This window comes from Pseudophryne corroboree, chromosome 6 (genome assembly GCF_028390025.1).
Source record: "Pseudophryne corroboree isolate aPseCor3 chromosome 6, aPseCor3.hap2, whole genome shotgun sequence".
Classification (NCBI taxonomy): domain Eukaryota; kingdom Metazoa; phylum Chordata; class Amphibia; order Anura; family Myobatrachidae; genus Pseudophryne; species Pseudophryne corroboree.
In genome coordinates, this window is record NC_086449.1 from 564138546 (window position 1) to 564164771 (window position 26226).

Here is a 26226-nt window from a genome sequence, read left to right on the forward strand (position 1 = left end):
GAACTCTTAACCTCAAATTCTTCGTGGATAACCATACCCGATCACCCACCTTGAGAGCAGGAACTGCTCGACGCTTCTTATCCGCAAACTTCTTGTACCTGAACGATGCCTTGAGCAGAGCTGATCGTACGCTCTTCCAGATATTGGCAAACTGATGCAAGGTGATATCCACTGCGGGAACAGAAGTTGCTGGAAGCGGTTGGAACTCAGGGACTTTAGGGTGGAATCCAAAGTTAGTGAAGAATGGTGTTGAAGCAGATGAAGAATGATACTGGTTGTTATGACAGAACTCGGCCCAGGGAAGTAATTGAACCCAGTCATCTTGAGAGGAGGACACATAGATGCGGAGGAAGGCCTCCAAGTCCTGATTCACCCTCTCGGTTTGACCATTGGTCTGAGGATGGTAAGCCGTGGAAAACTTTAGCTTGACTTGGAGGACTTGACATAAACTTCGCCAGAATTTGGCTGTGAATTGAACTCCTCGATCTGAGATAATTTCTTCAGGAAGACCGTGGAGTCGGAAGATCTCTTGTATGAATACTTGAGCCAACTTGGAAGCTGACGGAAGACCGGTGAGAGGAATGAAGTGTGCCATCTTGGTGAACCGGTCAACTACCACCCAGATGGTATTGAACTTGTTGCACATGGGTAAATCTGTAATAAAATCCATCGACAAATGGGTCCAAGGTCGACGGGGAACAGATAGTGGAACCAGTTGCCCCGCAGGCAACTGGCGGGATACCTTATGTTGAGCACACTTTGGGCAAGATGCAATAAACTCCAAGACGTCCTTTTTCAGAGTTGGCCACCAATAGGACCTAGAGATAAACTCCAGGGTTTTTTGGATACCTGTATGTCCGGCAAAACGGGAAGCATGGGCCCAATGCATGAGCTTCTTCCTTAGCATCGGTTTCACAAAACTTTTCCCTGATGGGGGCGTAGAGTCCATCCCTACCGTGGAGAATGCCAACGGATTTATAATAGGATGCTTGTCTGAAGACTCTGACTCATTTTCTTGCTCCCATGAGCGGGAAAGGGCATCGGCCTTGCGATTCTGAGAGCCCGGACAGAACTGGAGTTTAAAGTCGAACCTGGAAAAGAAAAGTGCCCATCTGGCCTGACGAGGGTTGAGACATTGTGCGCCTTTCAGATATAAAAGGTTCTTGTGGTCTGTAAGTATGGTGATTGAATGAGAAGCTCCCTCCAACAGATACCTCCACTCTTCTAGAGCGAGCTTGATGGCTAGCAACTCCTGGTCGCCAATGGCATAGCTGCGCTCAGCTGGGGAGAACTTCCGGGAGAAGAAACTGCAAGGGTGTAAATGGCCATCTTTAGCCCTCTGAGATAACACCGCTCCTACTCCAACGGAGGAGGCATCCACCTCTAAGATGAAAGGAGAGTCGATGTCAGGCTGTTTCAGAACAGGCGCAGAGATGAACCTTTGTTTTAAAAGATGAAATGCTTGCATGGCTTCTTCAGACCACTTGGACGGGTTAGCACCCTTCTTAGTGAAAGCAGTAATAGGCGCCACAATGGTGGAAAAGTCTCGTATAAACTTTCGGTAATAGTTGGCGAACCCTAAGAACCTCTGGACCCCTTTGAGGGTTAAGGGTACCGGCCAATTTTGGATTGCTTGTAGTTTCTCAGGATCCATCTCTAGTCCGGAACCGGACACAATGTACCCTAGAAACGGAATGGACTTGACTTCAAAGACGCATTTCTCTAATTTGCAATAGAGATGATTGACACGGAGACGGGACAGAACCTCTTTAACCCAAAAACGATGTTCCTCTAAATCGTTGGCAAAAATGAGGATATCGTCTAGATAGACCACGACATGACGGTATAGAATGTCTCTGAAGATCTCATTGACAAAATGCTGGAAGACAGCTGGAGCATTGCTCAATCCGAAGGGCATGACGAGGTACTCATAATGTCCGTCACGGGTGTTAAAGGCGGTCTTCCACTCGTCACCCTCACGGATCCGGATGAGATTGTATGCACCTCTCAAGTCCAGCTTTGTAAAGATGGTAGCTCCGCTAACTCTGTCAAAGAGCTCAGTAATCAGGGGTAAAGGATAACGGTTCTTGATGGTAATGTCGTTCAAACCTCTGTAGTCGATGCACGGCCGCAGACCACCATCTTTCTTTTTTACAAAAAAGAAGCCTGCGCCGGCTGGGGAAGAAGAAGGTCGAATGAACCCCTTTGCTAGGTTCTCTTTAATGTATTCCTCCATAGAATGCGTCTCAGGCAGAGACAACGGATAAGTTCGGCCTCGAGGTGGAACCTTCCCCTGGAACGAGATCAATCGGGCAGTCCCATTCTCTATGAGGAGGAAGGATATCAGCAGAAGCTTTACTGAACACATCCGTGAAATCTTGATATGGAGGAGGTGGAACATCAGACGACCTGGGGGAGGAAGAACAGACAGGCAATACTTTAAACAAACATGTCTCAGCACAGGAGGAACCCCATGCCAGGATTTGCGTAGTCGTCCAATCAATTGTAGGATTGTGAAGACGGAGCCATGGAAGGCCCAGGACCACAGGATGTGTGGCTCTTGGAATCACTAAAAAAGAAATAAGTTCGGAATGAAGAACTCCCACTCTCAGACGAACTGGTAGAGTCCTTAAAGAAATAACTGCATCAAAAATTTTGCTGCCATCCACGGCAGTTAAAGAAACGGACGAAGGAAGTCTCTCGGTGGGTAGGGACCACCGTTTAACATAGGCTTCGGTAATAAAGTTCCCAGCTGCTCCGGCATCAAGGAGGGCAATGACGTTCCGATAACGTTGAGCAACTTGAAGCGAGACTGGGAGATTACAATCTTGAGGAGATGGAGAGGAGATCATTACTCCTAGCCGGCCCTCTCCTTGGCGAGCTAGGATTTGGAGTTTCCCGGACGTTTGGGACAGGCATTAATGGTGTGAGACGGAGCTGCACAATAAAGACAGAGAGACTCGGAGAGACGTCTTCGGCGCTCAGCAGGAGTTAAACGGGAACGGCCAATTTGCATGGGCTCATCTTTAGTTGGTGACAGTTGGCGAGGAGGAGGAGCAGAAGATTTTGGAGCAGATGATCTTCCACGCTCAGTTGCTCTCTCTCTGAAACGTAAATCAACTTTCGTGCAGAGTGAGATTAGCTCATCTAATTTAGAGGGTAAGTCTCTGGTAGCTAACTCATCTTTAATACGCTCAGATAAGCCATGCCAGAATGCAGCATACAGGGCTCGTCGTTCCATGCCAGTTCGGATGCCAGGATCTGGAACTGTATCAGATATTGTCCTACAGTACGTGACCCCTGGCGTAAACGGAGAATCTCGGATGAAGCTGAGGTTACCCGGCCTGGCTCGTCGAAGATGCGCCTGAATGTTGTCACGAATGCAGTGTAAGAAGATAGCAGGGTGTCGGACCTCTCCCATAACGGTGATGCCCAATCAAGGGCTGAGCCACTGAGAAGAGAAATAATGTAGGCAATTTTTGTACGGTCACTGGGAAAATTGCCAGGTTGTAGCTCAAACTGAATCTCACACTGGTTGAGAAATCCCCTGCAGAATCTTGGAGATCCGTCAAATTTTGCTGGCGTTGGAAGATGAAGACGTGGAGCAGAAATGGGTAAGGTGGGTGGGGTTATAGCTGGAGTCACTGTGGTTGACGCACCAGACGCGCCTGATCCACGGAGAGTTGTCTGAATCCCATCCAGCCGAGTAGAGAGATCCTGGAGACAGCGGATGATGTGGCCCTGTGCAGCCTCCTGATGTTCTAGTCGGGCTGCCAGTTCTTGCATCGGCCTGGCCGCTTGATCCTGGTCTCCGGCTGGATTCATTAGGTCAGTGCTTACTGTCACAACTGAGGGCCTGAGCTGACGGGAGGCAGCCTCAGTTGTAGGGGCTGAGATGTACCGGAACCTGGGAGGTTGTATCAGACCCCTGGACATGTAAGTAACATGAAGAAGAACCGCCCGAAGGCGTGACCACGACAACTTGAATAAAAGTCAATGATGTTTATTTATGACAAACTCCATGCATCACAGTAGCAGTAAAAGAAACATAAAATCAGCAGAGAAATAATACAGTTCCTGGGTACTACAGGGTGGCAGGGGCCACAGAGCTCTGGTAGTATGAGACAGTTCTTATTATCTGCGAGTTGGAAAGTCCTTACCAGGCCTGACTGTAGCAATGAAGAAAGCCCAGGATCGTACCAGCTGGTGTTCCAGGGAAAGCTGGACTGCTGTAAATAAAATAGCTGCTGTGGGTTCTGGTTGGAACCAGACAGATGTTGGCACGGAGTGGATACTGGCTGGAACCAGTCAAATAATAAATGAAGCTTGAGAGCGATGCAATATGAATGAAATGTAGAGTTTGAGAGCGGAGAAATAATAATACCGGTGGAGAGTGGTAAACTGTAGAAAGGACACCGGCCCTTTAAGAGAAGCTGTACTCTGCTGGAAGCTGGGCTGGAAGCAGGTAATGTTGTAGCTGGAAACAGATGAATCCACAATGGATCGGAGAGTCAGGCTACACCGCAGGTGGAATGCTGGTGCGGGTCTCTATGATGGAAGTCTTGAGACAGGAGCTGGAACCTGGAAGACAATCACAGGAGAGAGACAAACAGGAACTAGGTTTGACAACCAAAGCACTGACGCCTTCCTTGCTCAGGCACAGTGTATTTATACCTGCAGCAAGGAAGGGATTGGCTAGGCAACTATGCAGATTATCAATACTGAGAACAGATTGGTGGAAATGATCAGCTGACAGAATCCAAGATGGCTGCGCCCATGCAGACACTTGGAGGGAAGTTTGGTTTGTAATCCATGTGGTAATGAAAACAGTAACGGCGGCGCCGGCCACCGGAGACAGGAGGCGCCAAGCTGACAGGTGCGCATCCAACCACGCGGACACAGCGGAGGCCGCGGCTGACGTAATCGCCACTCAGACACTCTGCATGCAGAAGCTCAGGGACGGCAGCGGAGGCCGCGGAAGACGCCATGCCAGGTGTAATATGGCGTTTACTGTGACAGCGTCTCAGAGTGACAGGAGAGGATACAGGAATGTAAACATCAGGATAACAGATAGGATCCGGTCCTGGAGCGCTGAGCCAGCCTTAGGAGGCATCTGATGGGTAAGAAATGGCGTCCAGATACCCGGATCGTGACAGCACCCCCCCCTTTAGGAGTGGCCCCAGGACACTTCTTTGGCTTTTGAGGAAACTTGGAATGGAATCTCCGGACCAAGGCAGGAGCATGGACATCAGAAGCATTGGTCCATGAACGTTCCTCAGGGCCATAACCCTTTCAGTCAATAAGATATTGTAGTTGACCATAACGGTGACGTGAGTCCAGGATCTTGGCTACTTCATACTCAACGCCTCGTTGAGTTTGGACTTTCGGAGTTGGAGGAAGTGAGGAATGAAACCGATTCAAGATCAGCGGTTTCAACAGGGAAACATGGAATGTCCTGGGTATTTTTAAGAAGGGAGGCAACTGGAGTCTGTAAGCAACAGGATTGATGACTTGTTCAATCTTGAAAGGACCGATATAGCGAGGTGCAAACTTCATACTGGGAACTCTTAACCTCAAATTCTTCGTGGATAACCATACCCGATCACCCACCTTGAGAGCAGGAACTGCTCGACGCTTCTTATCCGCAAACTTCTTGTACCTGAACGATGCCTTGAGCAGAGCTGATCGTACGCTCTTCCAGATATTGGCAAACTGATGCAAGGTGATATCCACTGCGGGAACAGAAGTTGCTGGAAGCGGTTGGAACTCAGGGACTTTAGGGTGGAATCCAAAGTTAGTGAAGAATGGTGTTGAAGCAGATGAAGAATGATACTGGTTGTTATGACAGAACTCGGCCCAGGGAAGTAATTGAACCCAGTCATCTTGAGAGGAGGACACATAGATGCGGAGGAAGGCCTCCAAGTCCTGATTCACCCTCTCGGTTTGACCATTGGTCTGAGGATGGTAAGCCGTGGAAAACTTTAGCTTGACTTGGAGGACTTGACATAAACTTCGCCAGAATTTGGCTGTGAATTGAACTCCTCGATCTGAGATAATTTCTTCAGGAAGACCGTGGAGTCGGAAGATCTCTTGTATGAATACTTGAGCCAACTTGGAAGCTGACGGAAGACCGGTGAGAGGAATGAAGTGTGCCATCTTGGTGAACCGGTCAACTACCACCCAGATGGTATTGAACTTGTTGCACATGGGTAAATCTGTAATAAAATCCATCGACAAATGGGTCCAAGGTCGACGGGGAACAGATAGTGGAACCAGTTGCCCCGCAGGCAACTGGCGGGATACCTTATGTTGAGCACACTTTGGGCAAGATGCAATAAACTCCAAGACGTCCTTTTTCAGAGTTGGCCACCAATAGGACCTAGAGATAAACTCCAGGGTTTTTTGGATACCTGTATGTCCGGCAAAACGGGAAGCATGGGCCCAATGCATGAGCTTCTTCCTTAGCATCGGTTTCACAAAACTTTTCCCTGATGGGGGCGTAGAGTCCATCCCTACCGTGGAGAATGCCAACGGATTTATAATAGGATGCTTGTCTGAAGACTCTGACTCATTTTCTTGCTCCCATGAGCGGGAAAGGGCATCGGCCTTGCGATTCTGAGAGCCCGGACAGAACTGGAGTTTAAAGTCGAACCTGGAAAAGAAAAGTGCCCATCTGGCCTGACGAGGGTTGAGACATTGTGCGCCTTTCAGATATAAAAGGTTCTTGTGGTCTGTAAGTATGGTGATTGAATGAGAAGCTCCCTCCAACAGATACCTCCACTCTTCTAGAGCGAGCTTGATGGCTAGCAACTCCTGGTCGCCAATGGCATAGCTGCGCTCAGCTGGGGAGAACTTCCGGGAGAAGAAACTGCAAGGGTGTAAATGGCCATCTTTAGCCCTCTGAGATAACACCGCTCCTACTCCAACGGAGGAGGCATCCACCTCTAAGATGAAAGGAGAGTCGATGTCAGGCTGTTTCAGAACAGGCGCAGAGATGAACCTTTGTTTTAAAAGATGAAATGCTTGCATGGCTTCTTCAGACCACTTGGACGGGTTAGCACCCTTCTTAGTGAAAGCAGTAATAGGCGCCACAATGGTGGAAAAGTCTCGTATAAACTTTCGGTAATAGTTGGCGAACCCTAAGAACCTCTGGACCCCTTTGAGGGTTAAGGGTACCGGCCAATTTTGGATTGCTTGTAGTTTCTCAGGATCCATCTCTAGTCCGGAACCGGACACAATGTACCCTAGAAACGGAATGGACTTGACTTCAAAGACGCATTTCTCTAATTTGCAATAGAGATGATTGACACGGAGACGGGACAGAACCTCTTTAACCCAAAAACGATGTTCCTCTAAATCGTTGGCAAAAATGAGGATATCGTCTAGATAGACCACGACATGACGGTATAGAATGTCTCTGAAGATCTCATTGACAAAATGCTGGAAGACAGCTGGAGCATTGCTCAATCCGAAGGGCATGACGAGGTACTCATAATGTCCGTCACGGGTGTTAAAGGCGGTCTTCCACTCGTCACCCTCACGGATCCGGATGAGATTGTATGCACCTCTCAAGTCCAGCTTTGTAAAGATGGTAGCTCCGCTAACTCTGTCAAAGAGCTCAGTAATCAGGGGTAAAGGATAACGGTTCTTGATGGTAATGTCGTTCAAACCTCTGTAGTCGATGCACGGCCGCAGACCACCATCTTTCTTTTTTACAAAAAAGAAGCCTGCGCCGGCTGGGGAAGAAGAAGGTCGAATGAACCCCTTTGCTAGGTTCTCTTTAATGTATTCCTCCATAGAATGCGTCTCAGGCAGAGACAACGGATAAGTTCGGCCTCGAGGTGGAACCTTCCCCTGGAACGAGATCAATCGGGCAGTCCCATTCTCTATGAGGAGGAAGGATATCAGCAGAAGCTTTACTGAACACATCCGTGAAATCTTGATATGGAGGAGGTGGAACATCAGACGACCTGGGGGAGGAAGAACAGACAGGCAATACTTTAAACAAACATGTCTCAGCACAGGAGGAACCCCATGCCAGGATTTGCGTAGTCGTCCAATCAATTGTAGGATTGTGAAGACGGAGCCATGGAAGGCCCAGGACCACAGGATGTGTGGCTCTTGGAATCACTAAAAAAGAAATAAGTTCGGAATGAAGAACTCCCACTCTCAGACGAACTGGTAGAGTCCTTAAAGAAATAACTGCATCAAAAATTTTGCTGCCATCCACGGCAGTTAAAGAAACGGACGAAGGAAGTCTCTCGGTGGGTAGGGACCACCGTTTAACATAGGCTTCGGTAATAAAGTTCCCAGCTGCTCCGGCATCAAGGAGGGCAATGACGTTCCGATAACGTTGAGCAACTTGAAGCGAGACTGGGAGATTACAATCTTGAGGAGATGGAGAGGAGATCATTACTCCTAGCCGGCCCTCTCCTTGGCGAGCTAGGATTTGGAGTTTCCCGGACGTTTGGGACAGGCATTAATGGTGTGAGACGGAGCTGCACAATAAAGACAGAGAGACTCGGAGAGACGTCTTCGGCGCTCAGCAGGAGTTAAACGGGAACGGCCAATTTGCATGGGCTCATCTTTAGTTGGTGACAGTTGGCGAGGAGGAGGAGCAGAAGATTTGGAGCAGATGATCTTCCACGCTCAGTTGCTCTCTCTCTGAAACGTAAATCAACTTTCGTGCAGAGTGAGATTAGCTCATCTAATTTAGAGGGTAAGTCTCTGGTAGCTAACTCATCTTTAATACGCTCAGATAAGCCATGCCAGAATGCAGCATACAGGGCTCGTCGTTCCATGCCAGTTCGGATGCCAGGATCTGGAACTGTATCAGATATTGTCCTACAGTACGTGACCCCTGGCGTAAACGGAGAATCTCGGATGAAGCTGAGGTTACCCGGCCTGGCTCGTCGAAGATGCGCCTGAATGTTGTCACGAATGCAGTGTAAGAAGATAGCAGGGTGTCGGACCTCTCCCATAACGGTGATGCCCAATCAAGGGCTGAGCCACTGAGAAGAGAAATAATGTAGGCAATTTTTGTACGGTCACTGGGAAAATTGCCAGGTTGTAGCTCAAACTGAATCTCACACTGGTTGAGAAATCCCCTGCAGAATCTTGGAGATCCGTCAAATTTTGCTGGCGTTGGAAGATGAAGACGTGGAGCAGAAATGGGTAAGGTGGGTGGGGTTATAGCTGGAGTCACTGTGGTTGACGCACCAGACGCGCCTGATCCACGGAGAGTTGTCTGAATCCCATCCAGCCGAGTAGAGAGATCCTGGAGACAGCGGATGATGTGGCCCTGTGCAGCCTCCTGATGTTCTAGTCGGGCTGCCAGTTCTTGCATCGGCCTGGCCGCTTGATCCTGGTCTCCGGCTGGATTCATTAGGTCAGTGCTTACTGTCACAACTGAGGGCCTGAGCTGACGGGAGGCAGCCTCAGTTGTAGGGGCTGAGATGTACCGGAACCTGGGAGGTTGTATCAGACCCCTGGACATGTAAGTAACATGAAGAAGAACCGCCCGAAGGCGTGACCACGACAACTTGAATAAAAGTCAATGATGTTTATTTATGACAAACTCCATGCATCACAGTAGCAGTAAAAGAAACATAAAATCAGCAGAGAAATAATACAGTTCCTGGGTACTACAGGGTGGCAGGGGCCACAGAGCTCTGGTAGTATGAGACAGTTCTTATTATCTGCGAGTTGGAAAGTCCTTACCAGGCCTGACTGTAGCAATGAAGAAAGCCCAGGATCGTACCAGCTGGTGTTCCAGGGAAAGCTGGACTGCTGTAAATAAAATAGCTGCTGTGGGTTCTGGTTGGAACCAGACAGATGTTGGCACGGAGTGGATACTGGCTGGAACCAGTCAAATAATAAATGAAGCTTGAGAGCGATGCAATATGAATGAAATGTAGAGTTTGAGAGCGGAGAAATAATAATACCGGTGGAGAGTGGTAAACTGTAGAAAGGACACCGGCCCTTTAAGAGAAGCTGTACTCTGCTGGAAGCTGGGCTGGAAGCAGGTAATGTTGTAGCTGGAAACAGATGAATCCACAATGGATCGGAGAGTCAGGCTACACCGCAGGTGGAATGCTGGTGCGGGTCTCTATGATGGAAGTCTTGAGACAGGAGCTGGAACCTGGAAGACAATCACAGGAGAGAGACAAACAGGAACTAGGTTTGACAACCAAAGCACTGACGCCTTCCTTGCTCAAGCACAGTGTATTTATACCTGCAGCAAGGAAGGGATTGGCTAGGCAATTATGCAGATTATCAATACTGAGAACAGATTGGTGGAAATGATCAGCTGACAGAATCCAAGATGGCTGCGCCCATGCAGACACTTGGAGGGAAGTTTGGTTTGTAATCCATGTGGTAATGAAAACAGTAATGGCGGCGCCGGCCACCGGAGACAGGAGGCGCCAAGCTGACAGGTGCACATCCAACCACGCGGACACAGCGGAGGCCGCGGCTGACGTAATCGCCACTCAGACACTCTGCATGCAGAAGCTCAGGGACGGCGGCGGAGGCCGCGGAAGACGCCATGCCAGGTGTAATATGGCGTTTACTGTGACAGCGTCTCAGAGTGACAGGAGAGGATACAGGAATGTTAACATCAGGATAACAGATAGGATCCGGTCCTGGAGCGCTGAGCCAGCCATAGGAGGCATCTGATGGGTAAGAAATGGCGTCCAGATACCCGGATCGTGACACAGTATCAGGTAACACAGAACAATTTGTCAGCAGCACAATATCTCTAGCCCAAACCTCTGCGCAGTGTAGTCAGCACCAGCAGAAATAAAGGAGAGATACAGTGACTAAATCACAGAGAAAAATAAGTAAAACAGTGCATCTTTGTGAAAATCCTATACAGGTTGAGTATCCCATATCCAAATATCCGAAATACGGAATATTCCGAAATACGGACTTTTTGAGTGAAAGTGAGATAGTGAAACTTTTGTTTTTTGATGGCTCAATGTACACAAACTTTGTTTAATACACACAGTTATTAAACATATTGTATTAAATTACCTTCAGGCTGTGTGTATAAGGTGTATATGAAACAGAAATGAATTGTGTGAATGTAGATACACTTTGTTTAATGCACAAAGTTATAAAAAATATTGGCTAAAATTACCTTGAGGCTGTGTGTATAAGGTGTATATGAAACATAAATGTATTCTGTGCTTAGATTTAGGTCCCATCACCATGATATCTCATTATGGTATGCAATTATTCCAAAATATGGAAAAATCCCATATCCAATATATCTCTGGTCCCAAGCATTTTGGATAAGGGATACTCAAACCTGTATTAGATAAAACCTGACGCACCAAGCCCCCTCAGGTTATAGAATATAGGGATAGCAGGTTGAGTGAAAGACACGAAATGGACACCACTCAGCTATCAAATGCACACACAAATAGTCACAGTTTGTACAATGCAGAGGTTATTACTAACAATAATACTGCACTGGACTAGCTTACACAGCTATATAACAATAGATATAACAGTACACAGTAAGAACTGGATGTATATCACAGGGTAATTGTACTAGGAAACCCTGACTAAATGCACTCTTTCTTAACTAACACTGACTAAAAAAGGCAGGTATAATACTTAAGTGTCTTGTAAAGTCACAGCGCTGACAACCAGGCGGCTTTACATAGGAGGATTTGCCCAAGCATTCCCAGGAACAGTGAGCTGAGGGATAATGGCGCCGCAGACACTGCCAGGGAGTGAGGGAGAGACAGATATGCAGCTCCAGGGAGGGAACATTTGCAGAAAATGGCGCCCTGGGGCTGGGGGAGGGGCTTCAGGTAAAAGCTCTATCCCCCTGCTGGCAAAACCACCAGGTACTGCGGGCTCTAATAAAACGGTTTATAGAGAAAACCTGACCTGTCCCATGCCCTGGTGATCTAGTGGGATCGCCTGTACTGCCACAGTGTCCACCGACAGCGCGCGCGGCCCGCCTCCCACTGACCGTGCCGGATCGCGATAAACACTGGGTCCCGGTAGCGGGACCCACTTACCACCTCCCGAAGCGCGGCCACACGATCCCGGAGAGCCCCCGTCGTGTGTGCCTGACAAGAAGAAAACCCGAGCCTCCAGCTGTAGTTACCCGGCAACCAGGGCTCGGGAGTGTACAGCGCCGCTGGGGAGAGCCGGAGCTGCAGCCGTGAATGTCCACTGACATGAAACACTGCTGCTGCCCTTGAAGTCTTCACTTTTTTCCTCAGAAAAAAAATAAGATTTTACTTACCGATAAATCTATTTCTCATAGTCCGTAGTGGATGCTGGGACTCCGTAAGGACCATGGGGAATAGCGGCTCCGCAGGAGACAGGGCACAAGAATAAAAGCTTTAGGATCAGGTGGTGTGCACTGGCTCCTCCCCCTATGACCCTCCTCCAAGCCTCAGTTAGGATACTGTGCCCGGACGAGCGTACATAATAAGGAAGGATATTGAATCCCTGGTAAGACTCATACCAGCCACACCAATCACACCGTACAACTCGTGATCTGAACCCAGTTAACAGTATGATAACAACGAAGGAGCCTCTGAAAAGATGGCTCACAACAACAATAACCCGATTTTGTTAACAATAACTATGTACAAGTATTGCAGACAATCCGCACTTGGGATGGGCGCCCAGCATCCACTACGGACTATGAGAAATAGATTTATCGGTAAGTAAAATCTTATTTTCTCTGACGTCCTAGTGGATGCTGGGACTCCGTAAGGACCATGGGGATTATACCAAAGCTCCCAAACGGGCGGGAGAGTGCGGATGACTCTGCAGCACCGAATGAGAGAACTCCAGGTCCTCCTCAGCCAGGGTATCAAATTTGTAGAATTTAGCAAACGTGTTTGCCCCTGACCAAGTAGCTGCTCGGCAAAGTTGTAAAGCCGAGACCCCTCGGGCAGCCGCCCAAGATGAGCCCACTTTCCTTGTGGAATGGGCTTTTACAGATTTAGGCTGTGGCAGGCCTGCCACAGAATGTGCAAGTTGAATTGTACTACAAATCCAACGAGCAATAGTCTGCTTAGAAGCAGGAGCACCCAGCTTGTTGGGTGCATACAGGATAAACAGCGAGTCAGACTTTCTGACTCCAGCCGTCCTGGAAACATATATTTTCAGGGCCCTGACAACGTCAAGTAACTTGGAGTCCTCCAAGTCCCTAGTAGCCGCAGGCACCACAATAGGTTGGTTCATGTGAAAAGCAGAAACCACCTTAGGGAGAAATTGAGGACGAGTCCTCAATTCTGCCCTGTCAGAATGAAAAATTAAGTAAGGGCTTTTATATGATAAAGCCGCCAATTCTGACACACGCCTGGCTGAAGCCAGGGCTAACAGCATCGTCACCTTCCATGTGAGATATTTTAAGTCCACAGTGGTGAGTGGTTCAAACCAATGTGACTTAAGGAACCTCAAAACAACATTGAGATCCCAAGGTGCCACTGGAGGCACAAAAGGAGGTTGTATATGCAGTACCCCTTTTACAAATGTCTGAACTTCAGGTACTGAAGCCAGTTCTTTCTGGAAGAAAATCGACAGGGCCGAAATTTGAACCTTAATGGACCCTAATTTTAGGCCCATAGACAGTCCTGTTTGCAGGAAATGGAGGAAACGACCCAGTTGAAATTCCTCTGTAGGGGCCTTCTTGGCCTCACACCACGCAACATATTTTCGCCAAATGCGGTGATAATGTTTTGCGGTTACATCCTTCCTGGCTTTGACCAGGGTAGGGATGACTTCATCTGGAATGCCTTTTTCCTTCAGGATCCGGCGTTCAACCGCCATGCCGTCAAACGCAGCCGCGGTAAGTCTTGGAACAGACAAGGCCCCTGCTGGAGCAGGTCCTTTCTTAGAGGTAGAGGCCACGGGTCTTCCGTGAGCATCTCCTGAAGTTCCGGGTACCAAGTCCTTCTTGGCCAATCCGGAACCACGAGTATCGTTCTTACTCCTCTCCTTCGTATGATTCTCAGTACTTTTGGTATGAGAGGCAGAGGAGGGAACACATACACTGACTGGTACACCCACGGTGTCACCAGAGCGTCCACCGCTATTGCCTGAGGGTCCCTTGACCTGGCGCAATATCTGTCTAATTTTTTGTTTAGACGTGACGCCATCATGTCCACCTTTGGTTTTTCCCAACGGTTTACAATCAGGTGGAAGACTTCTGGGTGAAGTCCCCACTCTCCCGGGTGAAGGTCGTGTCTGCTGAGGAAGTCTGCTTCCCAGTTGTCCACTCCCGGAATGAACACTGCTGACAGAGCTATCACATGATTTTTCGCCCAGCGAAGAATCCTTGCAGCCTCTGCCATTGCCCTCCTGCTTCTCGTGCCGCCCTGTCTGTTTACGTGGGCGACTGACGTGATGTTGTCCGATTGGATCAATACCGCCTGACCCTGAAGCAGGGGTTTCGCTTGACTTAGGGCATTGTAAATGGCCCGTAGTTCCAGAATGTTTATATGAAGAGATGTTTCCATGCTTGACCACAAGCCCTGGAAGTTTTTTCCCTGTGTGACTGCTCCCCAGCCTCTCAGGCTTGCATCCGTGGTCACCAGGATCCAATCCTGAATGCCGAATCTGCGGCCCTCTAGAAGATGAGCACTCTGCAACCACCACAGGAGAGACACCCTTGTCTTTGGTGACAGGGTTATCCGCTGCTGCATCTGAAGATGCGAACCGGACCATTTGTCCAGTAGATCCCACTGAAACGTTCTTGCATGGAATCTTCCGAATGGAATTGCTTCGTAAGAAGCCACCATTTTTCCCAGGACCCTCGTGCACTGATGCACTGACACCTGGGCTGGTTTTAGGAGGTTCCTGACTAGCTCGGATAACTCCTTGGCCTTCTCCTCCGGGAGAAAAACCTTCTTCTGGACTGTGTCCAGAATCATTCCTAGGAACAGAAGACGTGTCGTTGGAATCAGCTGCGATTTTGGAATATTTAGGATCCACCCGTGCTGACGTAACACTATCTGAGATAGTGCTACTCCGACTTCTAACTGTTCCCTGGACCTTGCCCTTATCAGGAGATCGTCCAAGTAAGGGATAATTAATACGCCTTTTCTTCGAAGAAGAATCATCATTTCGGCCATTACCTTGGTAAAGACCCGAGGTGCCGTGGACAACCCAAACGGCAGCGTCTGAAACTGATAATGACAGTCTTCTACTACAAACCTGAGATACCCTTGGTGAGAAGGGTAGATTTGGACGTGGAGATAAGCATCTTTGATGTCCAGAGACACCATATAGTCCCCTTCTTCCAGGTTCGCTATCACCGCTCTGAGTGATTCCATCTTGAATTTGAACCTTTTTATGTAAGTGTTCAAGGATTTCAGATTTAAAATTGGTCTCACCGAGCCGTCCGGCTTCGGTACCACAAACAGCGTGGAATAATACCCCTTTCCTTGTTGTAGGAGGGGTACCTTGATTATCACCTGCTGGGAATACAGCTTGTGAATGGCTTCCAGAACTGCCTCCCTGTCGGAGGGAGACTTTGGCAGAGCAGACTTCAGGAACCGGCGAGGGAAAAACGCCTCGAATTCCAGTTTGTACCCCTGCGATACTACCTGTAGAATCCAGGGATCCACTTGCGAGTGAGCCCACTGCGCGTTGAAATTCTTGAGACGGGCCCCCACCAAGCCTGAGTCTGCTTGTAAAGCCCCAGCGTCATGCTGAAGACTTGGCAGAAGCAGGGGAAGGCTTCTGATCCTGGGAAGCGGCTGCATGGTGCAGTCTTTTTCCCCTTCCTCTGCCCCGGGGCAGAAAGGAATGGCCTTTTGCTCGCTTGTATTTATGGGAACGAAAGGACTGAGTTTGAAAAGACGGTGTCTTTTTCTGTTGATGTGAAGTGACCTGGGGTAAGAAGGTGGACTTTCCAGCCGTTGCCGTGGCCACCAGGTCCGAAAGACCAGCCCCAAATAACTCCTCCCCTTTATACGGCAATACTTCCATATGTCGTTTGGAATCCGCATCCCCTGACCACTGACGCGTCCATAACGTTCTTCTGGCAGAGATGGACATAGCACTTACTCTTGATGCCAGGGTGCAAATATCCCTCTGTGCATCACGCATATATAGTAATGCATCCTTCAAATGCTCTATAGTTAACAATATATTGTCCCTATCCAGGGTATCAATATTTTCAGTCAGGGAATCCGACCACGCGACTCCAGCACTGCACATCCAGGCTGAAGCGATTGCTGGTCGCAGTATAACACCAGTATGTGTGTATATACTTTTTAGGATATTTTCCAGCCTTCTATCAGCTGGTTCTTCGAGGGTGGCCGTATCAGGAGACGGTAACGCTACTTGTTTAGATAAACGTGTGAGCGCCTTATCTACCCTAGGGGGTGTTTCCCAACGTGTCCTAACCTCTGATGGGAAAGGATATAGTGCCAATAATTTATTAGAAATTAGCAGTTTTTTGTCGGGAGAAACCCACGCTTTATCACATACCTCATTCAATTCATCTGACTCAGGAAAAACTATTGGTAGTTTTTTCACCCCCCACATACTACAAATACCACTAAGAAGGGTATTTGTAGTGTCAGAAATGTGCAATGCTTCCTTCATTGCCGTGATCATGTAACGTGTGGCCCTACTGGACATTACGTTCGACTCATCACCGTCGACACTAGACTCCGTATCTGTGTCTGGGTCTGTGTCGACCCACTGAGGTAACGGGCGTTTTAGGGCCCCTGGCGGTGTCTGAGACGCCTGGACAGGCACTAATTGATTTGCCGGCTGTCTCATGTCGTCAACAGTTTTTTGCAAAGTGTTGACATTATCACTTAATTGTTTGAACACGATCATCCAGTCAGGTGTCGACTCCCTAGGGGGTGACATCACTAACGCAGGCAATTGCTCCGCCTCCACATCATTTTCCTCCTCATACATGTCGACACACACGTACCGACACACAGCACACACACCGGGAATGCTCTGATAGAGGACAGGACCCCACGAGCCCTTTGGAGAGACAGAGGGAGAGTCTGCCAGCACACACCCAGCGCTATATATATATATATATACAGGGATAACCTTATATAAGTGTTATTCCCTTATAGCTGCTGTTTATATTGTCATTTGCTGCCAATAGTGCCCCCCCTTCTCTTTTTTACCCTGATTCTGAAGCAAGACAGCAGGGGAGGGTCAGGGAGCCGTCCTTCCAGCGGAACTGTGAGGGAAAATGGCGCTTGTGTGCTGAGGAGATAGGCTCCGCCCCTTCACGACGTCCTTATCTCCCGCTTTTTTGTGTAAAAATGGCAGGGGTTAAAATACATCCATATAGCCCAGGAGCTATATGTGATGTATTCTTTTGCCACCTAAGGTATTATCATTTATATTGCGTCTCAGGGCGCTCCCCCCCAAGCGCCCTGCACCCTCAGTGACCGGAGTGTGAAGTGTGCTGAGAGCAATGGCGCACAGCTGCGGTGCTGTGCGCTACCTTAGTCTGAAGACAGGATTGTCTTCTGCCGCCGATTTCACCGGACCTCTTCGTCTCTTCTGGCTCTGTAAGGGGGACGGCGGCGCGGCTCCGGTGACCCATCCAGGCTGTACCTGTGATCGTCCCTCTGGAGCTAATGTCCAGTAGCCTAAGAAGCCCAATCCACTCTGCACGCAGGTGAGTTCGCTTCTTCTCCCCTTAGTCCCACGATGCAGTGAGCCTGTTGCCAGCAGGACTCACTGAAAATAAAAAAAACCTAAATTAAACTTTTATTCTAAGCAGCTCAGGAGAGCCACCTAGCCTGCACCCTTCTCGTTCGGGCACAAAAATCTAACTGAGGCTTGGAGGAGGGTCATAGGGGGAGGAGCCAGTGCACACCACCTGATCCTAAAGCTTTTATTCTTGTGCCCTGTCTCCTGCGGAGCCGCTATTCCCCATGATCCTTACGGAGTCCCAGCATCCACTAGGACGTCAGAGAAAAGCTCTTCTTAGGGCTGCCTGGAGCAGCCCCTCTGTTAAGTGCCTGATACTGCAGCACCAACTACAAAACTGAGATCCTGTGCAGGGAGGCGGGGTGATATAGGAGGCGGCGCTATGCATTCTGGCAACAGTCAAAGCTTTGAGCCTGTTAGTGCCTCGGATCAAGGTCCTACTCTACACCCCATTGTCCATTCCTTGTGGAGCCCAGTGTACCCCGCAGCAGAAAATAAGATTTTACTTACCGATAAATCTATTTCTCGTAGTCCGTAGTGGATGCTGGGACTCCGTAAGGACCATGGGGAATAGCGGCTCCGCAGGAGACAGGGCACAAAATAAAAGCTTAAGGATCAGGTGGTGTGCACTGGCTCCTCCCCCTATGACCCTCCTCCAAGCCTCAGTTAGGATACTGTGCCCGGACGAGCGTACATAATAAGGAAGGATATTGAATCCCGGGTAAGACTCATACCAGCCACACCAATCACACCGTACAACTTGTGATCTGAACCCAGTTAACAGTATGATAAACGCAAAGGAGCCTCTGAAAAGATGGCTCACAACAATAATAACCCGAATCTTTGTAACAATAAGTATATACAAGTATTGCAGACAATCCGCACTAGGGATGGGCGCCCAGCATCCACTACGGACTACGAGAAATAGATTTATCGGTAAGTAAAATCTTATTTTCTCTGACGTCCTAGTGGATGCTGGGACTCCGTAAGGACCATGGGGATTATACCAAAGCTCCCAAACGGGCGGGAGAGTGCGGATGACTCTGCAGCACCGAATGAGAGAACTCCAGGTCCTCCTCAGCCAGGGTATCAAATTTGTAGAATTTAGCAAACGTGTTTGCCCCTGACCAAGTAGCTGCTCGGCAAAGTTGTAAGGCCGAGACCCCTCGGGCAGCCGCCCAAGATGAGCCCACTTTCCTTGTGGAATGGGCTTTTACTGATTTTGGCTGTGGCAATCCTGCCACAGAATGTGCAAGCTGAATTGTACTACAAATCCAACGAGCAATCGTCTGCTTAGAAGCAGGAGCACCCAGCTTGTTGGGTGCATACAGGATAAACAGCGAGTCAGATTTTCTGACTCCAGCCGTCCTGGAAACATATATTTTCAAGGCCCTGACAACGTCAAGCAACTTAGAGTCCTCTAAGTCCCTGGTAGCCGCAGGTACCACAATAGGTTGGTTCATGTGAAATGCAGAAACCACCTTAGGTAGAAATTGAGGACGAGTCCTCAATTCCGCCCTGTCAGAATGAAAAATTAAGTAAGGGCTTTTATATGATAAAGCCGCCAATTCTGACACACGCCTGGCTGAAGCCAAGGCTAACAGCATCGACACCTTCCATGTGAGATATTTTAAGTCCACAGTGGAAAGTGGTTCAAACCAATGTGACTTTAGAAAACTCAACACCACATTGAGATCCCAAGGTGCCACTGGAGGCACAAAAGGAGGCTGTATGTGCAGCACCCCTATTACAAATGTCTGAACTTCAGGTACTGAAGCCAGTTCTTTCTGGAAGAAAATCGACAGGGCCGAAATTTGAACCTTAATGGACCCTAATTTTAGGCCCATAGACAGTCCTGTTTGCAGGAAATGAAGGAAACGACCCAGTTGAAATTCCTCTGTAGGGGCCTTCTTGGCCTCACACCACGCAACATATTTACGCCAAATGCGGTGATAATGTTTTGCGGTTACGTCCTTCCTGGCTTTGACCAGAGTAGGGATGACTTCTTCTGGAATGCCTTTTTCCCTCAGGATCCGGCGTTCAACCGCCATGCCGTCAAACGCAGCCGCGGTAAGTCCTGGAACAGACAAGGCCCCTGCAGTAGCAGGTCCTTTCTTAGAGGTAGAGGCCACGGTTCGTCCGTGAGCATCTCTTGAAGTTCCGGGTACCAAGTCCGTCTTGGCCAATCCGGAACCACGAGTATAGTTCTTACTCCTCTCCTTCTTATGATTCTCAGTACTTTTGGTATGAGAGGCAGAGGAGGGAACACATACACTGACTGGTACACCCACGGCGTTACCAGAGCGTCCACTGCTATTGCCTGAGGGTCCCTTGACCTGGCGCAATATCTGTCCAGTTTTTTGTTTAGACGTGACGCCATCATGTCCACCTTTGGTTTTTCCCAACGGTTTACAATCAGGTGGAAGACTTCTGGGTGAAGTCCCCACTCTCCCGGGTGAAGGTCGTGTCTGCTGAGGAAGTCTGCTTCCCAGTTGTCCACTCCCGGAATGAATACTGCTGACAGTGCTATCACATGATTTTCCGCCCAGCGAAGAATCCTTGCAGCTTCTGCCATTGCCCTCCTGCTTCTCGTGCCCCCCTGTCTGTTTACGTGGGCGACTGACGTGATGTTGTCCGATTGGATCAACACCGCCTGACCCTGAAGCAGAGGTTTTGCTTGACTTAGGGCATTGTAAATGGCCCTTAGTTCCAGAATGTTTATATGAAGAGACGTTTCCAAGCTTGACCACAGGCCCTGGAAATTCCTTCCCTGTGTGACTGCTCCCCAGCCTCTCAGGCTGGCATCCGTGGTTACCAGGATCCAATCCTGAATGCCAAATCTGCGGCCCTCTAGTAGATGAGCACTCTGCAGCCACCACAGGAGAGACACCCTTGTCCTTGGCGACAGGGTTATCCGCTGATGCATCTGCAGATGCGATCCGGACCATTTGTCCAGTAGATCCCACTGAAATGTTCTTGCATGGAATCTTCCGAATGGAATCGCTTCGTAAGAAGCCACCATTTTCCCCAGGACCCTCGTGCACTGATGCACTGAGACCTGTCCTGGTTTTAGGAGGTTCCTGACTAGCTCGGATAACTCCCTGGCCTTCTCCTCCGGGAGAAACACCTTCTTCTGGACTGTGTCCAGAATCATTCCTAGGAACAGTAGACGTGTCGTTGGAATCAGCTGCGATTTTGGAATATTTAGAATCCACCCGTGCTGACGTAACACTACCTGAGATAGTGCTACTCCGACTTCTAACTGTTCCCTGGATCTTGCCCTTATCAGGAGATCGTCCAAGTAAGGGATAATTAAAATGCCTTTTCTTCGTAGAAGAATCATCATTTCGGCCATTACCTTGGTAAAGACCCGAGGTGCCGTGGACAATCCAAACGGCAGCGTCTGAAACTGATAATGACAGTTTTGTACTACAAACCTGAGGTACCCTTGGTGAGAAGGGTATATCGGGACGTGGAGATAAGCATCTTTGATGTCCAGAGACACCATATAGTCCCCTTCTTCCAGGTTTGCTATCACTGCTCTGAGTGACTCCATCTTGAATTTGAACCTTTTTATGTAAGTGTTCAAGGATTTCAGATTTAAAATTGGTCTCACCGAGCCGTCCGGCTTCGGTACCACAAACAGCGTGGAATAATACCCCTTTCCTTGTTGCAGGAGGGGTACCTTGATTATCACCTGCTGGGAATACAGCTTGTGAATGGCTTCCAAAACTGCCTCCCTGTCGGAGGGAGACTTTGGTAAAGCAGACTTCAGGAAACGACGAGGGGGAAACGCCTCGAATTCCAGTTTGTACCCCTGCGATACTACCTGTAGAATCCAGGGATCCACTTGCGAGTGAGCCCACTGCGCGTTGAAATTCTTGAGACGGGCCCCCACCATATCTGAGTCTGCTTGTAAAGCCCCAGCGTCATGCTGAAGACTTGGCAGAAGCAGGGGAGGGCTTCTGCTCCTGTGAAGCGGCTGCATGGTGCAGTCTTTTTCCTCTTCCTCTGCCCCGGGGCAGAAAAGAATGGCCTTTTGCTCGCTTGTACTTATGGGAACGAAAGGACTGAGTTTGAAAAGACGGTGTCTTTTTCTGCTGATGTGGAGTGACCTGGGGTAAAAAGGTGGATTTTCCAGCCGTTGCCGTGGCCACCAGGTCCGATAGACCAGCCCCAAATAACTCCTCCCCTTTATACGGCAATACTTCCATGTGCCGTTTGGAATCCGCATCCCCTGACCACTGTCGCGTCCATAACGCTCTTCTGGCAGAGATGGACATAGCACTTACTCTTGATGCCAGGGTGCAAATATCCCTCTGTGCATCACGCATATATAGTAATGCATCCTTTAAATGTTCTATAGTTAACAAAATATTGTCCCTATCCAGGGTATCAATATTCTCGGTCAGGGAATCCGACCATGCGACTCCAGCACTGCACATCCAGGCTGAGGCGATTGCTGGTCGCAGTATAACACCAGTATGTGTGTATATACTTTTTAGGATATTTTCCAGCCTTCTATCAGCTGGTTCTTTGAGGGTAGCCGTATCAGGAGACGGTAACGCTACTTGTTTTGATAAACGTGTGAGCGCCTTATCTACCCTAGGGGGTGTTTCCCAACGCGCCCTAACCTCTGGCGGGAAAGGATATAATGCTAATAATTTTTTAGAAATTAGCTGTTTTTTATCGGGGGAAACCCACGCTTTTTCACACACCTCATTTATTTCCTCTGACTCAGGAAAAAATATTGGTAGTTTTTTCTCACCCCACATAATACCCTTCTTTGTGGTACTTGTAGTGTCAGAAAGGTTCAATGCCTCTTTCATTGCCGTGATCATGTAACGTGTGGCCCTACTGGACATTACGTTTGTCTCGTCACCGTCGACACTAGACTCAGTATCTGTGTCAGGGTCTGTGTCGACCCACTGAGGTAACGGGCGTTTTAGCGCCCCTGACGGTGTCTGAGACGCCTGGACAGGCACTAATTGATTTGCCGGCTGTCTCATGTCGTCAACAGCGGCCGGGCACAAAAATCTAACTGAGGCTTGGAGGAGGGTCATAGGGGGAGGAGCCAGTGCACACCTCCTGATCCTTAAGCTTTTATTTTGTGCCCTGTCTCCTGCGGAGCCGCTATTCCCCATGGTCCTTACGGAGTCCCAGCATCCACTAGGACGTCAGAGAAATAGGCATGCTGCATATCATTTTTAACAACAAAAGCTGCTCATGCGTCCTATTGCATTACACTGCATCTAAGAAGCATTTTCGCGGCTAAAGATGCAAAAAAGACGCTCAGCGCTACAGAGTCCCGCCACAGCATGGAGCGACTTGAAGGGCTGTTTAGCGTGACTGCAGCAAGGATGTAAGAGAACACATCTGTAACATCTCTTAAGGGCCCTACTCACTGGCCGACCCGCCGCCGAGCTGCCCGACGGCGGATACGGCCGACGAGCGACCCGGCGGCGGGGGGGCAGTGACGGGGGGAGTGAAGTTTCTTCACGTCACGCGGCTGCATCGAAGTGCAGGCAAATATGGACGAGATCGTCCATATTGGCCTGCATGCACAGCCGACGGGAGACCAGCGATGAACGAGTGCGGGGACGCGCATCGTTCATCGCTGGAGTCTCCACACTGAAAGATATGAACGAGTTCTCGTTCATTTATGAACGAGATCGTTCATATCTTTCAAAAAATCGCCCAGTGTGTAGGGCCTATAAGAGATATACAAATCAGTAATATCTGAATGAGGTAAGACAATTTAAGAAGTATAATAACTTTTAAAGGACTGCTATTCTACAATAGCAGTGATCAGGGCAAAAGTCTCTAGCTATCGAATAGATGTTCAATTCTGAATATGATACAGCTATAATTGGCTGCATACAAATGGGGAAGATCTGAGGTGATACGAATATCTAACTTCTTGAGAGATGACAGGGTATATGTAATAGGGTCCAGTTTGTCGGATGTTTTTTAAAAGAGACAATCATTTACAAGGCATGGTTTTGGACTGTATTACATATGCCCCAATGTGTTGGTGTTTTTTATTTTAAGTGTGCAGAAATAAAAGGTAGGGAGTTATGTCAGGATAACAATCCTATGGGCATACATACCCATTTGTTAAAAATCACCTTATACCCTAAAAAAAAAACAAAGTGAGTTCTAATGTCAATCACAATAGGAACTGAGAGGGCTGGGTTAGTAATAATGAGTAACGTATCGGGTACAGTGTAACTTTAACTTTTAACACAGCAAGCAGGAAACATTTATCAGCAATTTGCCTTGAGTGAATCAAAAATAAACCAAGAGCATGGGAAATTCAGTAATATGAGACAGAAAGTAAAACAGACATTATCAGCTATGCAACTACCTGTATCAATGTACCAAAGGTCTTTGCAACAAACTTGGTAATTCCATGCTTTTTTGTAACCGTCCCTTCCACTCCAGATATACAAACGCTTCCCAATTGTGACCGCACAGTGACCTGCTCTGGGTCTTGGCCAATTCTTTCTATCTTCTGAGCAGTCTGACATTAGAGTTGTCCATTCCATGGAGTCTGGACAATAAAAATATTTGGTTCTAAGCGGACATAAAATAAACAAAGGTCTACCGCAGCATCTTGCAATAGTCTAACAAGAGGATATATATGTATACAGCATATATTCTTTACAATTGCAAAGTAAATAGCCAGGTACTAAAAGAAAGATGTTAGTTAATGAATGAGACAAACCCAAATCCAGGGAGGAAAAAGAGTTGGAGCACTTCCACTTCTTCTCTTGCAAAGGAGGGTTATCATCTTCTGCTGTTTGTGGAACCCAGCCACCAAAAATATACATTCTAAAAACAGAGGACAAACACTATTTTTAGATATCAATGAATCCACATTTAAAAAAAAGAAAGTTACCAATTCTACTTTGAACATACTTGTTAGTAACATATAGAGATGTCCTCATACATTTAGCCTCAATACGCCATGCCTGGCGAGATGCCTGGCGTGAGTGAGCCACCAGGTCCCATGCAACTCTGGTAACGTTGGGCGTTTTTTTTAACCCCAAGAAAATGTGTCTTAGTCGCAATGCAATGCAACTAGGACGCACAAGTAGACTGTGCAGATTAATTTGATATATGACATGTATATTGTGTGTGACTGAGACTATACTCGGCAGAACAGAACTTGTTTTGGAAAAAAGCTGCTGCTGCTACATTGTAGCACTATGTAAACAGATTCAGGGGTAGATGTATGATAATCCATTATGGGGGAAAAACTGTATCAACATTATGCACACTGATAATGGTTCTCCCCCATATATTACTGTGCCGATGTGTGGCAATTATTATTGATGATTATCAATGCTGCTGGGCAATGTAAGAACGGTCAGTATCACCGACTGTTCCGGTACCTGTAGCTGCTGATTAGGCAGCTGGCTACATGGGAGATCTTGTGAAATTTGTGAGATCTCTCACATACCCACTGAAACCAGCCGGGGGTGAGACACAGCTCATCAGACTGATGCACTTTGGGGGTTCTGACAGGGACAGCCATAGTTTCCACTCCCCCTCTCTGGCGCTACTGCTTCTTGGTTCGCCACGATAAACAGGCAAAGCAGGAAGAACTGTAGCAGCATAACTGGTACCACTATAGTACATTTACCCCTCAGAGACTCAGTCGCACACAGATAATAAGATTTTACTCACCGGTAAATCTATTTCTCGTAGTCCGTAGTGGATGCTGGGAACTCCGTAAGGACCATGGGGAATAGCGGCTCCGCAGGAGACTGGGCACAACTAAAAGAAAGCTTTTAGACTACCTGGTGTGCACTGGGTCCTCCCACTATGACCCTCCTCCAAGCCTCAGTTAGGATACTGTGCCCGGAAGAGCTGACACAATAAGGAAGGATTTTGAATCCCGGGTAAGACTCATACCAGCCACACCAATCACACCGTATAACTTGTGATACTATACCCAGTTAACAGTATGAAATATAACTGAGCCTCTCAACAGATGGCTCAACAATAACCCTTAGTTAGGCAATAACTACATACAAGTATTGCAGACAATCCGCACTTGGGATGGGCGCCCAGCATCCACTACGGACTACGAGAAATAGATTTACCGGTGAGTAAAATCTTATTTTCTCTGACGTCCTAGTGGATGCTGGGAACTCCGTAAGGACCATGGGGATTATACCAAAGCTCCCAAACGGGCGGGAGAGTGCGGATGACTCTGCAGCCCCGAATGAGAGAACTCAAGGTCATCCTCAGCCAGGGTATCAAATTTGTAGAATTTTGCAAACGTGTTTGCCCCTGATCAAGTTGCAGCTCGGCAAAGTTGTAAAGCCGAGACCCCTCGGGCAGCCGCCCAAGATGAGCCCACTTTCCTCGTGGAATGGGCTTTTACTGATTTAGGATGCGGCAATCCAGCCGCCGAATGCTCCAGCTGAATTGTGCTACAAATTCAGCGAGCAATAGTCTGCTTAGAAGCAGGAGCACCTATTTTGTTGGGTGCCTACAGGATAAAAAGCGAGTCAGTTTTCCTGACTCCAGCCGTCCTGG

General features: G+C 48.3%; 1 protein-coding gene across 4 annotated transcripts in view; it reads right to left on the minus strand.

Moving 5' to 3' along the window:
* Positions 1-26226, minus strand: part of HCFC2 (host cell factor C2) — a 179369-nt gene that overhangs the window by 79091 nt on the left and 74052 nt on the right. For all 4 annotated transcript variants that reach the window (XM_063927779.1, XM_063927778.1, XM_063927777.1 and 1 more), the window contains exons 6-7: positions 24404-24510; positions 24044-24229 (exon numbers count right to left, since the gene is read on the minus strand). In XM_063927779.1, coding sequence (XP_063783849.1) covers positions 24044-24229; positions 24404-24510 — 293 coding nt within the window. The remainder of the gene's footprint in view (positions 1-24043; positions 24230-24403; positions 24511-26226) is intronic.